At 42.6% G+C, this 21024-nt stretch overlaps 1 protein-coding gene across 1 annotated transcript in view; it reads left to right on the forward strand.

Annotated features, from left to right (window-relative positions):
• Positions 1 to 21024, forward strand: part of sh3bgrl2 (SH3 domain binding glutamate-rich protein like 2) — a 94286-nt gene that overhangs the window by 64364 nt on the left and 8898 nt on the right. Inside the window, exon 3 of the mRNA XM_060849687.1 lies at positions 5884 to 5964. Within this exon, the coding sequence (XP_060705670.1) occupies positions 5884 to 5964 (81 nt within the window). The remainder of the gene's footprint in view (positions 1 to 5883; positions 5965 to 21024) is intronic.

Genomic DNA, 21024 nt, shown 5'->3' on the forward strand with positions numbered 1-21024 from the left:
TGGACCTTGCAACAACCGATCCTGTTCCTGCTCTATCCATGTCTCCAAAATGGCCACAACATCGAAGTCCCAGGTACCAACCCGTGCTGCAAATTCACCCACCTTATTCCGGATGCTCCTGCGTTGAAGTAGACACACTTCAAACCAACTTCTTGTTTGCTGGTGCCATCTTGCGTCCCTGAAACTTGATTTTGGATCTCCCTACTCTCAACCTTTTCTAAACTCGAACTACAATTTTGGTTCCCATCCCTCTGCTGGATTAGTTTAAATCCACCCCAATAGCCTTAGTGAATTTCCCCCCCAGAATATTGGTACCCCTCTGGTTCAGATGATGACCATCCTGCTTGTAGAGATCCCACCTACCCCAGAAAGAGCCCCAATTATCCAAGAATCCAAAACCCTCCCTCCTACACCATCCCTGTAGCCACGTCTTCAACTCCTCTCTCTCCCTTTTCCTTGCCTCACTAGCTCTAAGCTTCCATCCTAGCTCCCTGAATTCTGCCTTAAATCCCCATCTCTCTTCCTACCTATGTCGTTGGTGCCTATGTGGACCATGACTTGGGGCTGCTCCCCCTCCTTCTTAACGATCCCAAAAACATGATCAGAGGCATCACAAACCCTGGCACATGGGGGGCAACACACCAACTGTGAGTCTCTCTCGTCCCCACAGAAGCTCCTATCTGTCCCCTTAACTATGGAGTCCCCAATGACTACTGCTCTGCTCCTCTTCCCCCTTCTCTTATGAGCAGCCGGGAGAGACTCTGTGCCAGAGCCCTGTACCCCACTGCTTTCCCCTGGTAAGTCATTCCCCCCCCCCCCAACGTATCCAAAACAGTATATTTATTGTTGAGGGGAATGGCCACAGGGGTCCCTGCACTGCCTGCCAGTTCCCTTTCCATCCCCTGACTGTAATCCATCAGCTTTTTTCTTGTACCTTAGGAGTGCCTCCCTCCCTGTAACTCCTCTCAATAACTCCCTCTGCCTCCCGAATGATCCAAAGTTCATCCAGCTCCCGTTCCCTAACGCAGTTTTCGAGGAGCTGGAGTTGGGTGCATTTCCCACAGATGTAGTCAGCTGGGACACAGTGGTGACCCTTACCTCCCACATTCTGCAGGAGGAACATTCAACTGCCCTAACCTCCATTTCCACGATTCTAAATTCCCAAAGAGACTGTTGAAAAAATAAGGAATAAAAAATAAACTCGTTACCTTACCAATCTTTTTGTTTTGGTTAGAGGAGGAGGATGGGTGGGAGACACTACCAAGAGTAGTGTTTCGGGTAACGCAACCACACAAATATGACTTCCCAGAAGTCCTTCGCTCCTCCCTTGCACCTCTCGGCAAATGGAGGCCCCGACTACTGAGGTAAGTCCTTTTAATGCAGGAAAACTTACCCTTTCCGGCAGCCCTCACTTCTCCACTCCTTCTCTATTCACCGCTCTGGTAAAATGGATCATGCTGCAGCTGTACAAAACTTTGGTACAGCCACCTTGAAGTATTGCATACAGTCCCGTCACCGCATTGTAGGAAGGATGTGGAAGCTTTGGAAAGGGTTAGAAAGGTACTGCCTGCAACAGTAGTAGACTCGCCAACTTTAAGGGCATTTAACTGGTCATTGGACAGGCATATGGACAAGAATGGGAATAGTGTAGTGTAGATAGGCTTCAGATTGGTTCCACAGGTCTGCGTAACATCGCAGGCCAAAACGCCCATATTGCGTTGCCATGTTCTATGAAGGCCTAGATTATAGGTGCATTTCTGAATTGGGATTGATGGCGCTCCACCTCCTTTCATCTCAACATTCAATTATAACTTGGAGATGCAGGTGTTAGACTGGGGTGTTCAAAGTTTAAAATCACACAATACCTGATGGAACCACCTGATGAAGGAGCAACGCTCTGAAAGCTAGTGCTTCCAAATAAACCTGTTGGACTATAACCTGGTGTTGTGTGATTTTTAACTTCAATTAAGTTACTTCTGTTCTTGGTTGAACTTTTACTGATGATCCCTAGACCTGGTTCTTCATGATGTTCCACTTTCCAGCTACCAAAACAGCGCTATTGTATGCTTTCCATCAATTTGATTAGCACTCACACGGCATTAAAAGCAGGACAAATATAATTTCATTACCATCCTGCAAATTAAATTTCACTTGTAGAACCCTGTGGTATTAGACCTGACAGACAGATTGTACAATAGTGCATTGTACGTATCTAAGATGTTCTCTTGTTTGATATTTGACCCAAAATGCATGCTATTACTTTATCCTTCCATGCCAGAAGTAACTAAATGTCAAACAAAAATGCAATATATTTTTCACTGCATATAAAGAACCTTGTTTTGATAATACTTGTGAGCAATTCAGTGAGTAGAAACCAGAAATGTTTATGCAAGAAATGTTGCAACCCTGAGTCAATTAATTTCAAATGTGTTGTCAGATAAACCAGTTTTCCAGCATCCACAATATTTTGCTTTTATTTAAAAGTGTTGTATTCTGTTCTAGTCACAGAATAGTTTAGCCTTCCTTTCATTCATGAGATGTGACTGTTGCTCCCCCTGGAAAAGGTGGTGGTGAGTTGCCTTGTTGAACTTCCGCAGTGTGCATGGTGGAGATACACCCACAATGCTTTTAAGATGGGTGTTCCATCTTTTTGACCCAAAGGCAGTGAAAGAGCAACAATGTAGTTCCGTATATTGTGTGACTCATAAGGGGATCTTGTGATGTTTAAATGTACTTGGTTCCCTTGTCCTTTGTGTTGATAAAGCTCATGGGCCAATAGCAGAGAAGCCTCACTGTACTGTTGCAATGTATGTTATAGCTGGCATGCACTGCTGCCAGTGTGTACTGATAGTGGAGGGAGTAAATACTTAAAGTGGTTGATGATGTGCTAATCGAGCAGGTCGGGTTCTGGATTGCATCGGATTTCTTGAATGTTGTTGACACTGCATTTGTTCATTCAAGTGGAGAGTATTCCATTAAACTCCTGACTGTGCCTTGTAGATGGTGGAATGGCTTTGGGGAGCCAGAGGTTGAGTTAAATGCTGAGAATTACCAGCCTGTGACTTGCCCTCATCTTTATCGTATTCATTTGGCTGGTCCAGCTCAGTTGCCCGTTGGGAAGCCAAGCCTGTCGGTTGGACTGGCTAACAGATAGAAAATCTTCTTTCAAATAAAAACAAAATGTACATTACCATAGAATTAAAAATGCACGTAGTTCAGAGACCAAAACAACTCTTCTCTTCCTCTACGTTTTGGCTTGGAATTCCTGCCACAGTAGCTACCTGGATCCTGGTACGGTGGAATAGCTATTGAGAACTAGAGGAATACACAATGTCAAAATGTTTATGCAAGAAATGAAGTTCATAATGAGCAATGACAAAACTTGAATACTTGTATCAGACTTAATCTGTCGGTCTTATGCGCTGTTTGATCCTAAGCATGCTTGATGTGGGGTTACAGCTGGCCTTTTTCATAGTCATACAGCACAGAAACGGACCTTTGGTCTAACTCATCTACACTGACCAGACAACACAATCTGCCCTAGTCCAATTTGTCAGCATTTTGGCTCATATTCCTCTAAACCCTTCCTATTTATTTACCCATCTAGATGCCTTTCAAATGTTGTAATTGTACCAGCTTCCACCACTTCCCATGGTAGCTCATTCCATACATGCACCACCCTCTGCATGAAACAGTCATCCCTCAGTCCTTTTTAAATTTTCCCCCTCACCTTAAACCTATGTCCTCTAGTTTTGGCCTCTTCCATCCTTTGAAAATGACCATGCCTATTCACCCTATCCATGCCTCTCATGATTTTATAAATCTCTAAAAGGGGTCACTCCTCAGCCTCCAATGCTACAGGGAAAAAAAATCCCCAAACTATTCAGCCTCTCCCGACAACTGAAGCCCTCCATTCCTGGCAACATGCTTGTAAATCTTTTCTATACCCTCTCAAATTTAATGATATCTTTCCTATAGAAAGGTGACCAGAATTGTACGCAGTATTCTAAAAGTGGCCTCACTGCTTTGCAACAGAGCTATTAATATGGCTCGTTAAGTTGTCCAGTTAAGCTTCTGGTCATTTGGTAACCCTGAAGATGGTGATGGTGAGGATCACGGCAATGGTATCACTGTTCATGGTTAAGGGCTTCAATGCATCTGGCAAAATATTTGCTGAAACTGCAGATACTGCCTGGCGTGTGAGGGGGGAAGGGGTGCAATGTTAAAAAGAGATGACTTTGGCTGACTTTGATACTCCCTGCAATGGAATTGGCCATCACTGTCTTTTAAGCAGATGGCAAAACTTTATAACTGACTCCATGCTGATCCAGACTCTGTAGGAGCTTTCGTCATTGAGGTTTGGATTTAACTTAGCACAGAATTCCATGTCTTACCTTGATGCTTTACTGTAGCTGAATTTCTGTGAAAGTTGCTACTGTAGAATATCCTTATTTTCCATGTTGCCTACTTTGTAAAGATTTCAAATGTTTTTGGTAAATTAGCAAATATAAATTCAGTTGTATCCCCAGAATGATGGTGAGCTCGCCATTGTCACTGACCTCTACTTTTTCTTTCGATGCTTTTGTGGGCAGTCTGTGGCAGTCATTAAAGAATCATAACTTTTAATGACAACAACATGGTGCAGTTAAACACGTTTGGAATTTTAGAGCTGTATGAGAACTAAGTACTGAAAAAAAATCAAGGAAGAATTAAAAAGCTTTAACTTAAACTTTAAGTTACTGGCTGTCAAAAGGGCTGTACATTTTCCATTCCATGCTGGTGTGGAGGTGAAAGGAGATTTGAGGCAAGACTGGAATTTCTACCACTGCCAATGGCAAACCTATGAAATGGCTACAAAATTAAATTAAATGTGTGGCAGTTTAAAAGTTGTAACACCCCTGACAGTGTTGGGGAAAGAGTGCTACAAGTTGTATTGCAGTTTAAATACCACTGAAAGTAGAAAAGCCAGACAGGGGAGATTTTGCAGGTTTTGAGATCATACTTTGAACCCCATGTTAGCATTACTTAAGAATGGCATTTGTTCTACATGAAAGCTGGTGGAGAGACAGACACTGTTGATCAGTATTTGGACTGACTGATAAAGCTAGCTGAATTCTGAGATTCTGGATAGTTAAAAGATAATCTCATCAGAGATGGTGAACAATCATCATTTCAAGAGGACAAATAAATCTGAGAGCTCAGTGCAATGAGAGGAATAAAGATCTGGCGTTCCAGATTAAGGACAATGAACTCAATCCACTCATCTCAACTGAAGTAAGAGATTGTCTCATGTATAAGAGATCCTGCAGTGTAAGCATTTCAACTTACTCTTGTGCAGAAGCTCTGAAATTGTCAATCATTGACGAGAGTGTATTAATGGAAGAATAGATGATGCTTTGTATAATGCAGAGACATTTCAGGCAGGATGAAAAAACAATACAGATTGGGGAAAAGGCAGAAATATTTGCAGAAGAGCCAAAGGACAAACTATGCCCAAGGTCCATTAGAGACTCGGAAGTATATTAATGACGTTGAGATCCAACAATGCAATTGTAAGGCCTGAACAGGGCTACTCTCCAGTTGATTTGTGTAAAACCCTTTTAGTAATTAGTTGCACAATATTTGCTTTTAATTTTTATCATTTAGATTTATGTCCTCTATGTATTTTATCAATTTGAGGCACAATTTATATTTTAGTTTTTCTTTAATTAAAAAAAAACTTTGCAAGTTCTTTTTCATAATGGCAATGCATCTTCAGCAAGCGTTCTTTTAATCATACAAATTGTCCAGGCACACATCTCTGCCTTCTCCTCCTCCTCCTGTTCCCCACCTTCTTGAAGTTACCACACCATCGTACTAACGCCTTTGTTTTTTTGATTCTAGGATTATGATGCTTTCTTTGAATCAAAGGAGAACAATACAGTCTCCACATTTTTTGGTTTAAAACCAAAATCAACATCACGGGTAAATATATTCCTTTTGCTTTCCAGTTGGTTTGCATTGTTTTCATTCTTGCTTTATGGTGAGGGCTGGTGTAATCTACGTAATCCACGTTGCATTCACATTGCATTTACATTCACATCCATGCAAATGGTGACTTGCAGCAGGATTATGAAAATTGGTGCACTGCTATGATAACTTATCTGCATATAAACTTAATGGACAAAGACCACAGGCTGGAGCATCATTACTGGTCAATTAATTGGCATTTGAAAAATCATGCACTAGTAAGACCAAGATCCAGATTTGTAAAAGGCACTTTGTCACTTTACCAAACATCTCAATACAATTAGTCAAGCGCAAAGATAGTTGGTGAGGGTAGTGCAGTTGTTGCTATATATATGAACTTCTGAAAGGTAATTGACAATAATACAACATAGTAATAGGCTAGGTTAACTAAATTAAAGCCCAAAGGATTAAAGAAACAGCTTTAATGCAGATACAAAATTGAGTAAAGGAGAGAATGCATCAAATAATACTAAAACACACAGAAGCAGATAATCCTCCACTCCACCGTCCTACCTTTTCCCCATAATCTTTGTTGCTCTCACTGATTAAAAATCTGTTTTTCTCAATCTTGAATATACTAAATGACCCAGCCTCAACAGTCTTCTGTGATAAATAATTACTTTCTGAGAGAAAAACAATCCTCCTCATCTCTGTATTAAATGGTGGACTTTTTACTCTGAGATTGTTCCCTCTAGTCCTACACTCTCTCAGGGGAAATAAACTTTCTGCATATACTCTATCAAACCCCCTACTAAGAATCTTACATGTTTCAATAAGGTCTCCTTCTTTCCTTCTAGACTCCAGTGAGTACAGCCTTAGCCTACTCAACCTCACCTCATAAGAAAAAGCCTCCAGATCAATCTAGCTAACCTTCTCTGGACTGATGCAATGCCACTATATCTTACCTTAGATAAGGGGTTCAAACGTATTCCACTATGGTCAGAGCAGTGCTTTGTACAGTTTTAACAAGACATCTGTATTTTATATAGTAATTCACTTTGGAATCAATACTAACAGTTCATTTGCATTCCCTATCACCTGCTGAACTTGCATGCTCACTTTTTGTGATTCACGGATGAGGATTCCCACACCTCTGTATGCTGCACCTTTAGTAGTCTTTTCCCATTTAAATAATACTCAGCTCCTCAATTCTTCCTGCCAAAGTGCATAACCTCACATTTTCATACATTATATTCCATCTGCCAAGTTTTCACCCACTTACTTAACCTGACTGTATTCCTCTGTACATGTTTGGTGTCATTCTCACTCTTACCTTCCCTCCTATTTTTATATTATTGCAAACTTGCCCATAGTGCATTCACTTCCAGCATCCAAGTTATGAATATATATCGTAAATAATGTTGATTCCAGCACTGATCCCTGTGGCACACTTTAGTTACAGGTTGTCATCCTGAAATTGTCCTGTTTATCCCAACTTACTGTCTTTTATTGGCTAGCCAAGTTTCTATCCATTCTGATGTACCAACCACAATACCATGGGTTCTTATCTTATTAAGTAGCTTTATGCGTGGTCATTCACTGAATACCTTTTGGAAATCCAAATATATTGCACCCACTGGTTCCACTTCATCTGATTCTGTTTGTCACCTCCTCAAAAATCAGTAATAAATTTACCTGTCATGAAATATCATGACTCTGCCTGTACTATTCTTTTCTAAATGCTCTGCTATTAATAGTGAACAATTATTTTCAGATGGAATTATGTACTGTTGCTTTTCATGGAATTACTAATTAAGATCACTGGTCTTTTTGATATATATTAACTACCTGGACTTGAATAGGTTGTCTGAGGAATCCTCACCTCACAGCACCATGAGGCTGTCTGCACTATGGATCAGCATGGTGTCTGTTTGCTGCTGCCTTCCTATTTTCAGGCAGGAATCTACCAGTTCTGCATGGCACGTCTCATTCTTTTGAGTTTCTAAGCGGATCTCTCTGCAAGTTGAGTTGATATGATCAAAGTGGGTGATTATCCTAAAGGTGCTCCTCAGGATAAACCCTTCCATGCACTTGTATGTGTTACACCAGCGTATACAGGGCAACATTTCAAAGTTGTTTCCAAAGCCAGCACAGAAGTCAGCACTGAAAGAAAAATGTCATGCTGTTACTTGATACGGATCACTGAAGGTTCTTAAACAATGAAGAGAAATGTATCCAAGGATAATAGTAGTTACTTCCACACTGTAGGGATTCCATGATTTAAACTGAGAATAGTGAATAGAGTCATAGAATTACAGACTTGAAAGCAAGCCAATCAATTTTCTGTGTTTTTATGCACATGTCGACCTTGAATTATTTATTTACGTACGGTGGTCAGCATTACAGCATTCCCTCACCCTCTGTGTTATGGAGGTCAGCTCAGAGGTGGGTGGGATGGTGGTGGGCTGCATACCCATCTTATTTTATGTGAGTCCCTGTCAAAACACCCCAGTTGAGTACGTATAATACACCATCCCAAGAAGCCCCTGTAGAGAGAGAAGGAGATAGGTTGGCAACCCGGTTCAGACCATTGGCTTTTGTCAGAACTGGGCATTGCTCAGAGGTGCCCAGCTGTGTTTACAGGTCTGAAGAAGGGTTACAGGATTCAAAATGTTAACTCTGCTTTTTCTCTGCAAATGCTATCAGAACAGCTTTGTTTCTCCAGCAATTTGTTTTTGGTTGAGATCTTCAGTATCTGCATTTCTTTGTTTTATTTTATTGTTCACAGTGTTGCATATTACTTCTCCCCCCATTCCCTAGCACTATCAGAATTGTGGAATGGAGAATTTAAAGTGGGCACAAGTGCATTAAGTGACTAGAATTTTTTATCAATAGTAATGAAAAGTAGAAATGTATAACTGATGGCTTATTTGATATTACCTGATTTATGTTTATTACCCAAAGTCAAAATGAGCTCCAGTGTTTGTGTTGAGGCAGTTACGTTATTCCACTGCTCCCTAAATCGTCCCTTGAATCACTAGAATCCCTACAGTGTGGCCCATCAAGTCCATACTGACCGTCCTAACAGCATTCCACCTAGACCCTATCCCTGTAACCATTTTCATGACTAATCCACCTAGGCTGCACCTTCCTGGACACTTGGACAATTTAACATGGTCATTCCACCTAACCTACACATCTGTGGGAAGAAACTGGAGCACCTGGAGAAAACCCACGCAGGCACAGGGAGAATGTGCAAACCCCACACAGACAGTCACCAGAGGCTAGGGTCCAGGTCCCTATGGCTGTGAGGCAGCAATGCTAACTACCGAGCCACTGTGCTGACCGGCTTGTTTATTTAAAAAAAAGTAAAGATTAATGGACTTAAAAATGGAAATACCATTGCAATGCATCTCCCAGTCTGAAAATATCGAACCACTTTGCTTCCTGTGTCTGAGCCAATTTTATATCCCTATTAGCACTTTCCCTTTACTTCCATGGCCCTTTATCTTAACAAGCTCCTATGTGGCCCTTGGTCAAAAGCCTATAAATAAATCACCTATTGCACTTCCTTCATCAACACTTTTTGTTATCTCATCAAAGAGTTCATTCAAATGACCCTAGGCTCGAGTTACCTTTAAAACGTACATGCTAGCTTGCCTTTGTGAACCAATGTCTGTCCAAATAAATGTCAACTTTGTTCCTAATAATTGTTTCCAATAATGTGTTCACCACTAAAGTTGGAAAGACTTGAGTATTGCTTCCTAGTTTATCCCTGTCCCCTTTGTTGAATAGTGACATAAGATTAGCAATGCTCCAGTCCTCCGGCGTCACTGCTGTATCTTACGAGAGTTGAAAGATTGTGACCAAAGCCTCTGCTGTTTGTGTTTTAGCTTCTTCAGAAAACTAAGAAACATTCCGCCTGGACCAGCAGACTTACTTAGTGTGCAACATGTACAATGACTCAATGTCACCGCTGAGTGACAACAGTTTCATTAGAGGGCTACGCAATTCCACACAAAACCACCAGTTTTTCCAGAAATTCAAAAAACTGATTGAAATCCTGACATCACTTGGACTCTTGGGTACAATGCTATACCTTTAAATGTTTAAATCCTAATGTGGACTAACATGACAGAAATGTCCTGATCATTTAATCCTAGGAGATGTTCATGATGCCTTCATTTTAGTGTAATTGTCTGTGCCTTCAATAATTGAAGGGTTATGAGTGCATGAGCATAGCTTATGGAAGTGTCAAAGTTAACCTTCATATGACATTGTTGTGCCAATAATCGGACATAGAACTTAAGATATCCCTAAGAATCAAGATGTGGGAAGACTTGGCCTCCTACAAGAAAACACTGAGGATTGGAACTCTTAACTCCTCTTAGCTCCCCACTCTCACCCCCTCCCCAACACCACATAGTCCTGATCCCAGCCATCCACTAATTCCTGAACTCAGCATCTGGTCTTTTTGCTATGAGACCCCATACCTGGATTCCCCCCTCCCAGACCCTACCCATTGGACCTAACACCACCTGAATCCTCCTGGACTGACCTCCACCTAACCCGACACCCCACATTGGTCCTGCCAGATACACCAGACACCCAGATCCACTCCATGGCCATTTCCACGTGACTCCACTGAATCCAACCCATTTCCCAACTTGCTATTTTCCCCTCTCCCACCCAACATTATCCCCTCAACTACTCAACATCCCCTAGCCCCAGGCACGGCCCCACCTGAGTTGGTGCCCTTCTGCCTCCCAACACCATTCCAACCAATTGACCTGCCCTAGGGACGTACTTAATATATATCCTTCCTTCACCAACCTGCCAATTTAACCCTGGACCTTACAGGCACTGCACCTCCTTAATCCACCTGAAACCTTACTCTTCTAATCTTTCTGTTACATTCACCCCCTCAAGCATCTCATCCCCATCATGTATCCAACTTCCCTCACCCTCTCACCACCGTCCACCTTAACCAGCAGGAAAAACCAGTAAAACTGGCGAATGTCACATATAGACTGGCACAACTTAAATACCTCAAAATGGTGCTTCAGTATGATATTTTCCAAATATTGCTGGTTTTCTGCTGGGACCTATCTCACCCACTAGGCATCCAATACTCTTCACCAACTTGGTACCCTTATCTCATTCACATGCCACACTAATTCCTCACCCACTTGCTACCCTAGCCCTTCGCCCCGCCAACAGCCGATTTCTGCACATAATTCCATTTTCTCGGAAACTGTCAAAGTGGCTGCAGGACAGTGAAGCTACAGAATTCAGCACACTTACTGCAAGACGATGTGCCATTTCCACACTGATTCTCTACGCTACAGGCTGCCAGTCATTCTGGATTGGTCTCTGCTGTTTCATATCAGGAGACTCCAGTCCCGAAATTTCAAAGGCAGAACTGATTGAAATGTAAGTTTGCATTTCTTTCTATCCGGTCTGCATCAGAAATCAGGTTTCCAACTCTGAGCAGAAAATCTGGGCTCAGTTTTGTTTTCACAAACTGCAGTCTCTCCCAGAACAGTCCATTGTTTTCAGAATAATTTTTGACTGCTGTATACGCTGTAAGTCTGAGACCAGAATGGCAAAGTAAAAGAATGGGATTAGTAGTAAGCACTGAATAATGCAACCAGCAATAGAGTGATAAAGATTGATGTGCTCAGTGCTATTTCAAAGAGTATGTTAATAAACTGATTTTTAACATAGAAGAGGCAAACTCCCATTAAGTAACCACAGCCAAATTGCCCTATTCGACATATCCCTACTCAAATGTGGAACCAGTGGCAATACACCAAATATTCCACACAATTCTGAGAACAAGATAATTATTTGACTTCATCACTAAGAGATGGAAATGGAATACAGTCATTTCATTTCTCATGTAGCTTTTGCAGAGAAAGAATAATACAAAATGTTGATGAGATTTCACTACATTTATCTTGAATTTATTGGGGAAGGGATTTGATTCCTTGCTCTGCAGCTTGTTTTCTGTTTAAAAAGTAAATCAGCAAATAAGTTCTTAGATAAATTTAGCCATAGTGATAAAATGTTCAGTGAGGACCAGGGGCCTGCTGGTCATGTAAATTGAAAATGATATAAACTTACCCCATGAATAGGCAGAGTGCGTGCTGAGCAGGAGCAGACATGGGACTGCAAAGTGAAGTAATATATTGGGTGGTTGCGTTACCCGAAATACTACAGGTCTTCCACCCATCCTCCTCCTCCTCTAACCAAAACAAAAGGTTATGGATTGGTAAGGTGTTTTTTAATATTCTATATTTTTCTACAGTCTCTTTGAGAATTTAGAATAGTGGGGATGGCGGTTAGGGCAGTTGATTGTAAGGATCTGAGGGTCACCACGAGTGTCACTGCTAACTTCCTCTGTGGTGAGTGCACCCAATTCCAGCTCCTTGAAAACCGCATTAGGGAACTGGAGTTGGAGGTGGATTAACTTCAGATCATTCCGGAGGTGGAGAGGTTATTGAGAGGAATTACAGGGAGGTGGTCACACCTCAGGTGCAAGAAAGAGACAGATGGATTACAGTCAGGGGACGGAAGGGGAACTGGCAGGCAGTGCAGGGATCCCCTGTGGCCTTCCCCTCAATAACAAGTTTATCGTTTTGGATACTGTTGGGGGGGCGGTGACTTACCAGGGGTAAGCGATGAGGTACAGGTCTCTGGCACAGAGTCTGTCCCTGTTGCTCAGAAGGGAAGGAGGGAGATAAGCAGAGCATTAGTCATTGGGGTCTCCATAGTTAGGGGCCAGATAGGAGGTTCTGTGTGAATGAGAGAGATTCACAGTTGATGTGTTGCCTCCCAGGTGCCAGGGTTTGTGATGTCTCGGATCACGTTTTTGAGATCCTTGAGGGGGATGGGGAGCAGCCCCAAATTGTGGTCTACATAGGTACTAACGACATAGGTAGGAGAAGGGATGAGGAATTAAGGCAGAAATTCAGGGAGTTAAGGTGGAAGCTTACTGCTCAAACAAACACAGTTGTTATCACTGGTCTGTAGCCCGTGCCACATGCTAGTGATGTGAGGAATAAGGAGAGAGAGGAGTTGAACATATGGCTACAGGGATGGTGCAGGAGGGAGGGTTTTGGATTTGTGGATAATTGGGGCTCAATCTGGGGTAGGTGGGACATCTACAAACAGGATGGTCTATACCTGACCCAGGGGGGTACCAATATCCTGGGGACAAAATTTGCTAAAGCTCATCTGGAGTGTTTAAACTAATTCAGCAGGGGATGGGGACCTAAATTGTAGTTCCAGAGTCCAGGAGGTTGAGAGTAGTAAAGCCAGAAATATGGTTTCAAGGTTGCAAGAGTTCACCAGCAAGCAAGAAGTTTGGTTTGAGGTATGTCTACCTCAGTGCCAGGAGCACCCGGAATTAGGTGGGTGAACTTGCAGCATGGGTTGGTACTTGGACTTTGATGTGGTTGCCATTTGGAGACAGGGATAGAACAGGGACAGGAATAGTTTTTGTAGGTTCCGGGATTTAGATGTTTCAGTAAAAACGGAGAAGGTGGTAAAGAGGGGGAGATGTGACATTGTTAGTCAAGGACAGTATTGCAGTAGGAGAAAGGAAGTTTGAGGACTTGTCTACTGAGGGCTGAAGGTAAAAACAGGAAAGGAGAAGTCACCCTGTTGGGAGTTTTCTATGGGCCTCCAAATAGTTCCAGAGATGTAGAGGATAGCAAAGATAATTGTGGATAGGAGTGACAGTAACAGGGTAATTGTTATGGGGAACTTTAACTTTCCAAACATTGATTAGTAATACTATAGCTCGAGTACTTTAAATGGGTCCGTTTTTGTCCAATATGTGGGTGCAGAAGGGTTTCCTGACACAATATGTAGATAAGTTAACAAGGGGCGAGGCCACATTGGACTTGATACTGGGTAATGAACCCAGCCAGATGTTAGGCTTGGAGGTAGGTGAGTAGATGATGGTGACCACAATTTGGTTAGGTTTACTTTAGTGATGGAAAGGGATAGGTATATAATCCATGGCAAGAGTTATTGCTGGTGGAAAATCAATTATGATGCGATTAGGTAAGATTTAGGATGCATAGGATGGAGTAAGACACTGCAGGGATGGACACACTTGAAATGTGGAGCTTATTCAAGGATCAGATACTGTGGGTCCTTAATAAGTATGTACCTGTCAGGCAGAGCGGAAGTAGTCGAGCAAGAGAGCCGTGGTTTACTAAAGAAGTTGAAGCTCTTGTCAAGTGGAAGAAGAAGGCTTATGTTAGGGTGAGATGTGAAAGCCCAGTTAGGATGCTTGAGAGTTACAAGTTAGTCAGGAAAGACCTAAAGAGACAGCTAAGAAGACCCAGGAGGGGACATGAAAAGTTGATGGCAGGTATGATCAAGGAAAACCCTAAAGCTTTTTCTGGGTGTGTCAGGAATAAAAGAATGACTAGAGAAAGATTAGGGCCAATCAAGGATAGTTGTGGGAAGTTGTGCGTGGAGTCTGAGGAGATAGGGGAAGCCTAAATGAATATTTTTCGTCAGTATTCACACTGTAAAAAAGACAATGTTATCAAGGAGAATACTGAGATTCAGGCTATTAGACTAGACAGGATTAAGGTTCACAAGGAGGAGATAGCAATTCTGGAAAGTGTGAAAATTCGTAAGTCTCCTGGGCTGGATGGGGTTTATCCTCGGATTCTCTGGGAAGCTTGGGAGGAGATTGCAGAGCATTTGGCTTTGATCTTTATGTCGTCATTGTCTACAGGAAATATGCCAGAAGACTGAAGAATAGCAAATGTTGTCCCCTTGTTAAAGAAGGGGAGTAGAGACAAACCTGGTAATTATCGACCAGTGAGCCTTACTTTGGTTGTGGGTAAAGTGTTGGAAAAGGTTATAAGAGATAGGATTTATAATCATCGAGAGAGGAATAAGTTGATTAGGGATAGTCAACACAGTTTTGTGAAGGGTAGGTCGTGCCTCACAAACCTTATTGAGTTCTTTGAGAAGGTGACCAAATAGGTGGATGAGGGTAAAGCAGTTCATGTGGTGTATATGGATTTCAGTCAGGTATTCGATAAGTTTCCCCACAGTAGGCTATTGTACAAAATATGGAGGCAAGGGATTGAGGGTGATTTAGTAATTTGAATCAGAAATCGACAAGCTGAAAGAAGACAGAATGTGATGGTTGATGGGAAATGTTCATCCTGGAGTTCAGTTACTAGTGGTGAAACACAAGGATCAGTTTTGGGGCCACTTCTGTTTGTCATTTTTATAAATGAACTAGATGACGGTGTAGAAGGATGTGTTAATAAGTTTGTGGATGACACTAAGGTCTGTGGAGTTGTGGATAGTGACGAAGGATGTTGCAGGTGACAAAGGGACATAGTTAAGTGCAGAGCTAGGCTGAGAGGTGTCAAATGGAGTTTAATGCAGAAAAGTGTGAGATGGTTCACTTTGGAAGGAGCGACAGGAATACAGAGTACTGGGCTAATAGTAAGATTCTTGGTAGTGAAGATGAGCAGAGAGATCTTGGTGTCCATGTACATAAATCCCTGAAAGTCGCCAACCATTTTGGATAGGGTTGTTAAGAAAGCGTTTGGAGTGTTAGTTTTATTGGTAGAGGAATTGAGTTTCACAGCCATAAGGTCATGCTGCAGCTGTACAAAACTCTGGCGCAGCCGCACTTGGTGTATTGTGTACAGTTCTGGTCACCACATTATAGGAAGGACTTTGAAGCTTTGGAAAGGGTTCAGAGGAGATTTACCAGGATGTTGCCTGGTATGGAGGGAAGATCTGATGAAGAAAGGCTGAGGGACTTGAGGCTGTTTTCATTATAGAGAAAAAGGTTGAGAGGTGACTTAATTGAGACATATAAGATAATCAGAAGGTTAGATAGGGTGGACAGTGTGGCGTTTTTCCTCGGATGGTGATGGCTAGCATGAGGGGACATAGTTTTTAATTGTGGAGTGATGGAGAGTAGTAGGGGCGTTGAATGCCCTGCCTACAGCAGTAGTAGACTTGCCAACTTTAACGGCATTTAAATGGGCATTGGATAAACATATGGGTGAAAATGGAATAGTGTAGGATAGATGGGTTCTTATTGGTTCCACAGGTCGGTGCAACATCGAGGGCCAAAGGGCCTGTACTGCACTGTTCTATGTTCTATATGTTCGAATGTAGCTTGGAAATGGATTTTGTAGCTTTGTTATTCAAATACCCTTCCATTAAATGAGCATTAATAATACAAGTTAATGGATTAAGAGTGTTCCAGAAATAGATCAGGAGAAGCTGATGCCTAACTAAATGATCCATTTACTAAGAGGGGAATAGTGCTTCACTGCACAGATACATTAGTCAGTCCTCACTCTCCCAATGGATTCCGAAAAATAAATGTTAAAAAGTCTTTATTCTTGTGTGCTTTAAGTTTGATTTCTGCAATGATAGATGTGTGCACCAAATAAAATCAGTCCTTCCATTTGCTTTCATTGGTTCTGCCTGTGTTTTTTTTCCCAGGAAACAAAGATACATTTCTTGGAAAAAGACAAACCACTGCAGATGCTGGAAATCTGCAAACAAAACAAAAATCCTGCAGATATTCAGCAGGTCAGGCAGTATCTGTGCAGCAGAGTTCATGATCCCTGTGGATGACCTTTCATCAATACTCCTTACGAGACCCAGGGTTATAATGAAAGCTCACCAACCTAAATATTAACTCTGTCAGTCTTCACAGATGTTGCCTGACCTGCTGAATATTTCCAGCATTTACTGTCATTGTACTATGATTGTGGTGTGCTCACGTGGAATATGGGGAATTTATTATATTGTACCTGATTGGAGCTGTCACAGAGTCACTTTCACATCTCCTAAACAGAAAGTACAACTGAAGGCCAGTATGTCAGTGAGGTATTCTTGTGATAAGGCTCATCTAGTTTCCCCAGAACTCCGATTTCCCCATTGTATGGAATTGAATTGAATTTATTGTCATGTGTACCGAGGCACAGTGAAAAGTTTTGTCTTGCGAGCAATACAGGCAGATCACAGAGTTAAATAGCATAACTAAGTACATAATAGGTAAACAGCAGCAAAAACAAAAATACAGGGACAGGTGAATGTTAAGAGTTTGTGGGTCCATTCAGTATTCTAACAACGGTAGGGTGGAAACTGTTTCGAAACCGACTGGTACGTGAGTTCAGGCTTCTGTACCTTCTCCCCGATGGTAGAAGTTGTAGAAAAGCATTACCAGGGTGGGATGGATCTTTGAGAATGCTGGCGGCCTTTCCTTGACAACGGGCCTGGTAGATGGATTCTATAGATAGGAGGTTGGCATTTGTGATTGTCTGGGCCGTATTCACCACTCTTTGTACTGGTCTCCGACCTTGAATGGTACAGTTACCATACCTCCTCCCTACCTTTTATCTTAGCCTGCTTGGCAAACCCTCCTCATTCCTGAAGAAGGGCTTATGCCCGAAACGTCGATTCTCCCGCTCCTTGGATGCTACCTGACCTGTTGCGCTTTTCCAGCAACACATTTTTCAGATAGTGATACATCCAGACAAAATGCTCTCGACGGCGCACCTATAAAAGTTGGCAAGGGTATTAACCATCATGCCAAATTTCCTCAGCTGCCTGAGGGAGAAGAGACGTTGATGGGCCTTTGTAACCAGTGCATCCACATGAAGAGTCCGAGAAAGCTTATTGGGAATGACCACTCCCAGGAGCTTGACACTCTCCACTCGTTCCACCTCTGTGCTGTTAATGTGTAGAAGGGCATGAGTAATAACCCTCTGAAAGTCATTCATTGCATTTCGACCATTGGAATTTCCAGATATTTGGATATGAAATTATTGCAAAACAAGCAGTAACCCCAACCAAGTACCACTATGTAAATGTCACATATTCTTTAAAGAAGAATTACCTCTACATTGGTATAAATCAAATCAACTGCATTTTTGTCAACAAATAACAACAAATCCCAAATGCAGAAAATCAGAAGGAACCAATTTGAGATTAATTATCTGCACAGATCTAGATGGGTGCAAGGTTACTTCTGAGCTCTATTTCCAGAATCCATTTGAGAACCAATTTCCCCAATAATATGAAATTAAATCATGGGTTAATGTGTAATTATATAGAGTACTTGTGGATTGTTTTATGTTCTAAGTTCTACTTTTTCTATGTTCCTGTAATTCCTTAAATGTTTAGTCTAATGCTTATTTACAGAGAGATAAGACAGATAGTTCTCTGACTTATTAAGTGCTCGTTAATAGTGAACAAACGAATTAGTCATACTTGTCTTCCAAGGCAGAAGTGAGTACTGCAGACGCTGGAGATCAGAGTCAAGATTCGAGTGGTGCTAGAAAAGCACAGCAGGTCAGGCAGCATCCGAGGAGCAGGCCTGATGAAGGGCTTTTGCCTGAAATGTTGATTTTCCTTCTCCTTGGATGCTGCCTATCCTGCTGTGCTTTTCCAGTACCACTCTAATCTTGCCTTCCAAGCCCCGTGCTCAGTTCTAAACTGGTGATGAAAAGTCCGAAAGGTAGGTATCAACTTGGTTGTCTTTCTCTCTGGATTTTCTGCAGTGCCGTGTGAGGGAATCAAAACTGAACACAGTGGGTGGAATTGAATGCCTCCACTGCCCAGGGGTATTGGGGGTTGGGGTGGCAGGGGTTGGGGGGGATGGACATGTGATCAGGCAATAGGTTTGGGAACAACATGCCATTGGCATTCGGTGCGTCTCCGATTAAATCTGAGGCCGGAAGGTTTTTTAAGCAGACTGGTCCTCAAACGGTCACTTGTGATTCACCTAAAGGTCTGATTACATTACTACTGGTATTCCATCAGGGGGCTAGCCATGTCAGCATATTGCCCACCACACCCTGTTGGGCACCTCAGTGACCCTCTGGGAGTGGACACAGACCCTCATAGTCAGGTAGTTCTTCTGCTGATGATCAGATCCAAGCATTAGGATAGGTAATGCCACTAGATTCCAACACCCCGCCCTTGCTGCTGACCCTCCTGATCATCCTCCCTTGCAAGCCCTATCCTACAAGCACCATCCTGCCCCTTTGCTCTGAGTTCCTGTGACATTCCTGGGTCTCTGCTGGGTGGGGAGTGGCTAGTTGGCGATGGGTAGCTGCTGTCCACTGATAGGTTGGCAGCTCTCAGTGGGCAGGATCTCTGCCATCAATCTCCAGGGAGGCCCTAAGGTTCAATTAATGAATTATATCTGAAAGAAAAAGGTATGGTGACCAAGAAATAGCCTGATTGCCATAGAAACCCATCTGGTTTCCTATAGAAGGAAAGCTGCTTTCTTTAAACTGTCTGACTCCATATCCATAGCAATGTATCGAATTGGTAATGGTCTTGTGAGCCACTCTGTGCTTTACAGAGTCAAAAATACTGCAGATGCTAGAATCCAGAGTAGACAGGCAGGAAGCTGGAAGAACACAGCAAGCCAAGCATCTTCAGGAGGTGTCAGTCAACGTTTCGAGTGTGACCCTTCTTCAGGACTGAGGTGGTTGTGGGGGTAGGTGGGGTCAGGGTGGTGAAGTGGGAATAGGTGAAGGCAGATAGAAGGCATGACTTGGTTGGTCAATGGGAGGAATAAATCCGGTTGGTGGCAGGGTGCTGTGGAAGGGAGGGAGAGAGCCTGGGAAGGGAGTCTGGTGATGGAGAGGAAGGTTGTTTGAAGTTGGAGAACTCATTGTTGAGTCCTCTAGGCTGTAGGGTACCCAGGTAGAAGATATGGCGTTGTTCCTCCAATAGAAGCTGTGGTTTGTTTTGGCAATGGAAAAGGCCAAGGATGGTCATGTCAGAAAGGAATGGTTCGGGGAATTGAAATGGGCAGTGACTGGGAGGTCTGGTTGGACCATGTGGGCCCGGCTGTGATGCTCGGTGAATTGTTCCCTAAGTTTATGAATGGTCTCCCCGATGTAGAGGAGACAATACCAGGAGCACCTGAAACAGTAAACTAGATTGGAAGAGAGGCAGGTGAACATCTGTCTCACCTGGAAGGACTGTTTGGGGCTCCGGATGGAGGTGAGGGGGTTGGTGTACCAGGAGGTTTTGTATCTTTTCTGATTACAGGAAAGGTACCTGGGGGTTCGGTGACAGGGGTGGCCTGAACCAATAACCAAGTTCAGTCAGGGGGGTGGGGTGAAAGTTGTCCATTTTGGAAGGGAGAGCAAAACAATAGAGTGTTATTTAAATGGAGAAAAACTGCAGAAAATTGCAATGCAAAACGACTTGGGGGTACGTTTGCACACATTTGCAGCCAATGGTCAGGAAGGTTCATGGAACCTTGGCCCTTATTACAAGGGTGCTGGAGTATAGGGGTCGGGCAGTTTTACTGCAACTGGACAAGGTGTTGGTGGGACCACATCTGGAATACTGTAAGCACTTTTGTTTCCCTTATTTAGGAAAAGATGTCATTTCACTGGAGGCAGTTCAGATAAGATGATCCCTGATATGGAGGTTGAACAGATTGGGACTCTACTCAATGGAGTTCAGAAAATTAAGAGGTTATCTCATTGAAGCTTACTGGATTCTTGAGGGGCTTGACAGGGCAAAGGCTGACAGGATGTTCCTCCTCCTGGGAAAGTCTAGGATTAGAGTGCATAGTCTCAGAATAAATGGGTATCACTTTAAGATGAGAAAGAATTTGTTCACAGAGGGTTGTGAATCTTGCCACAGAGAGCTGTGGGATCAGAGTCCTTGTGTATGTTTAAGACTGAGATGCATTCTTGATCAATAGGGGAATCGAGGGTCATTGGAAAAACTCAGCAAAATGGACATGAGGAATTTTGGTTTCTATTGAATAGCAGAACAGGCTCAAGAGGCCAAACGATCTACTTCCATTCCTGTTTCTTATGGTCTTAAGATCTTACGCCAATCATATGATGTTTAAATGCATGCTGTAGGCTTCAAAGCAATGCAGAACTGTAGACACCCTAGTTTTAGTTTTGGTTACAATAATGCAAATAACTCTAATTTGACCAGTGGACCATGTGGAACTGAAGCAGTAAGCAAGGTTGCACTCTATGTTTTGTTTCCACCAGGAGAACAATGTGCAATAGGCAA

Source organism: Hemiscyllium ocellatum, chromosome 3 (genome assembly GCF_020745735.1).
Source record: "Hemiscyllium ocellatum isolate sHemOce1 chromosome 3, sHemOce1.pat.X.cur, whole genome shotgun sequence".
Taxonomy (NCBI): domain Eukaryota; kingdom Metazoa; phylum Chordata; class Chondrichthyes; order Orectolobiformes; family Hemiscylliidae; genus Hemiscyllium; species Hemiscyllium ocellatum.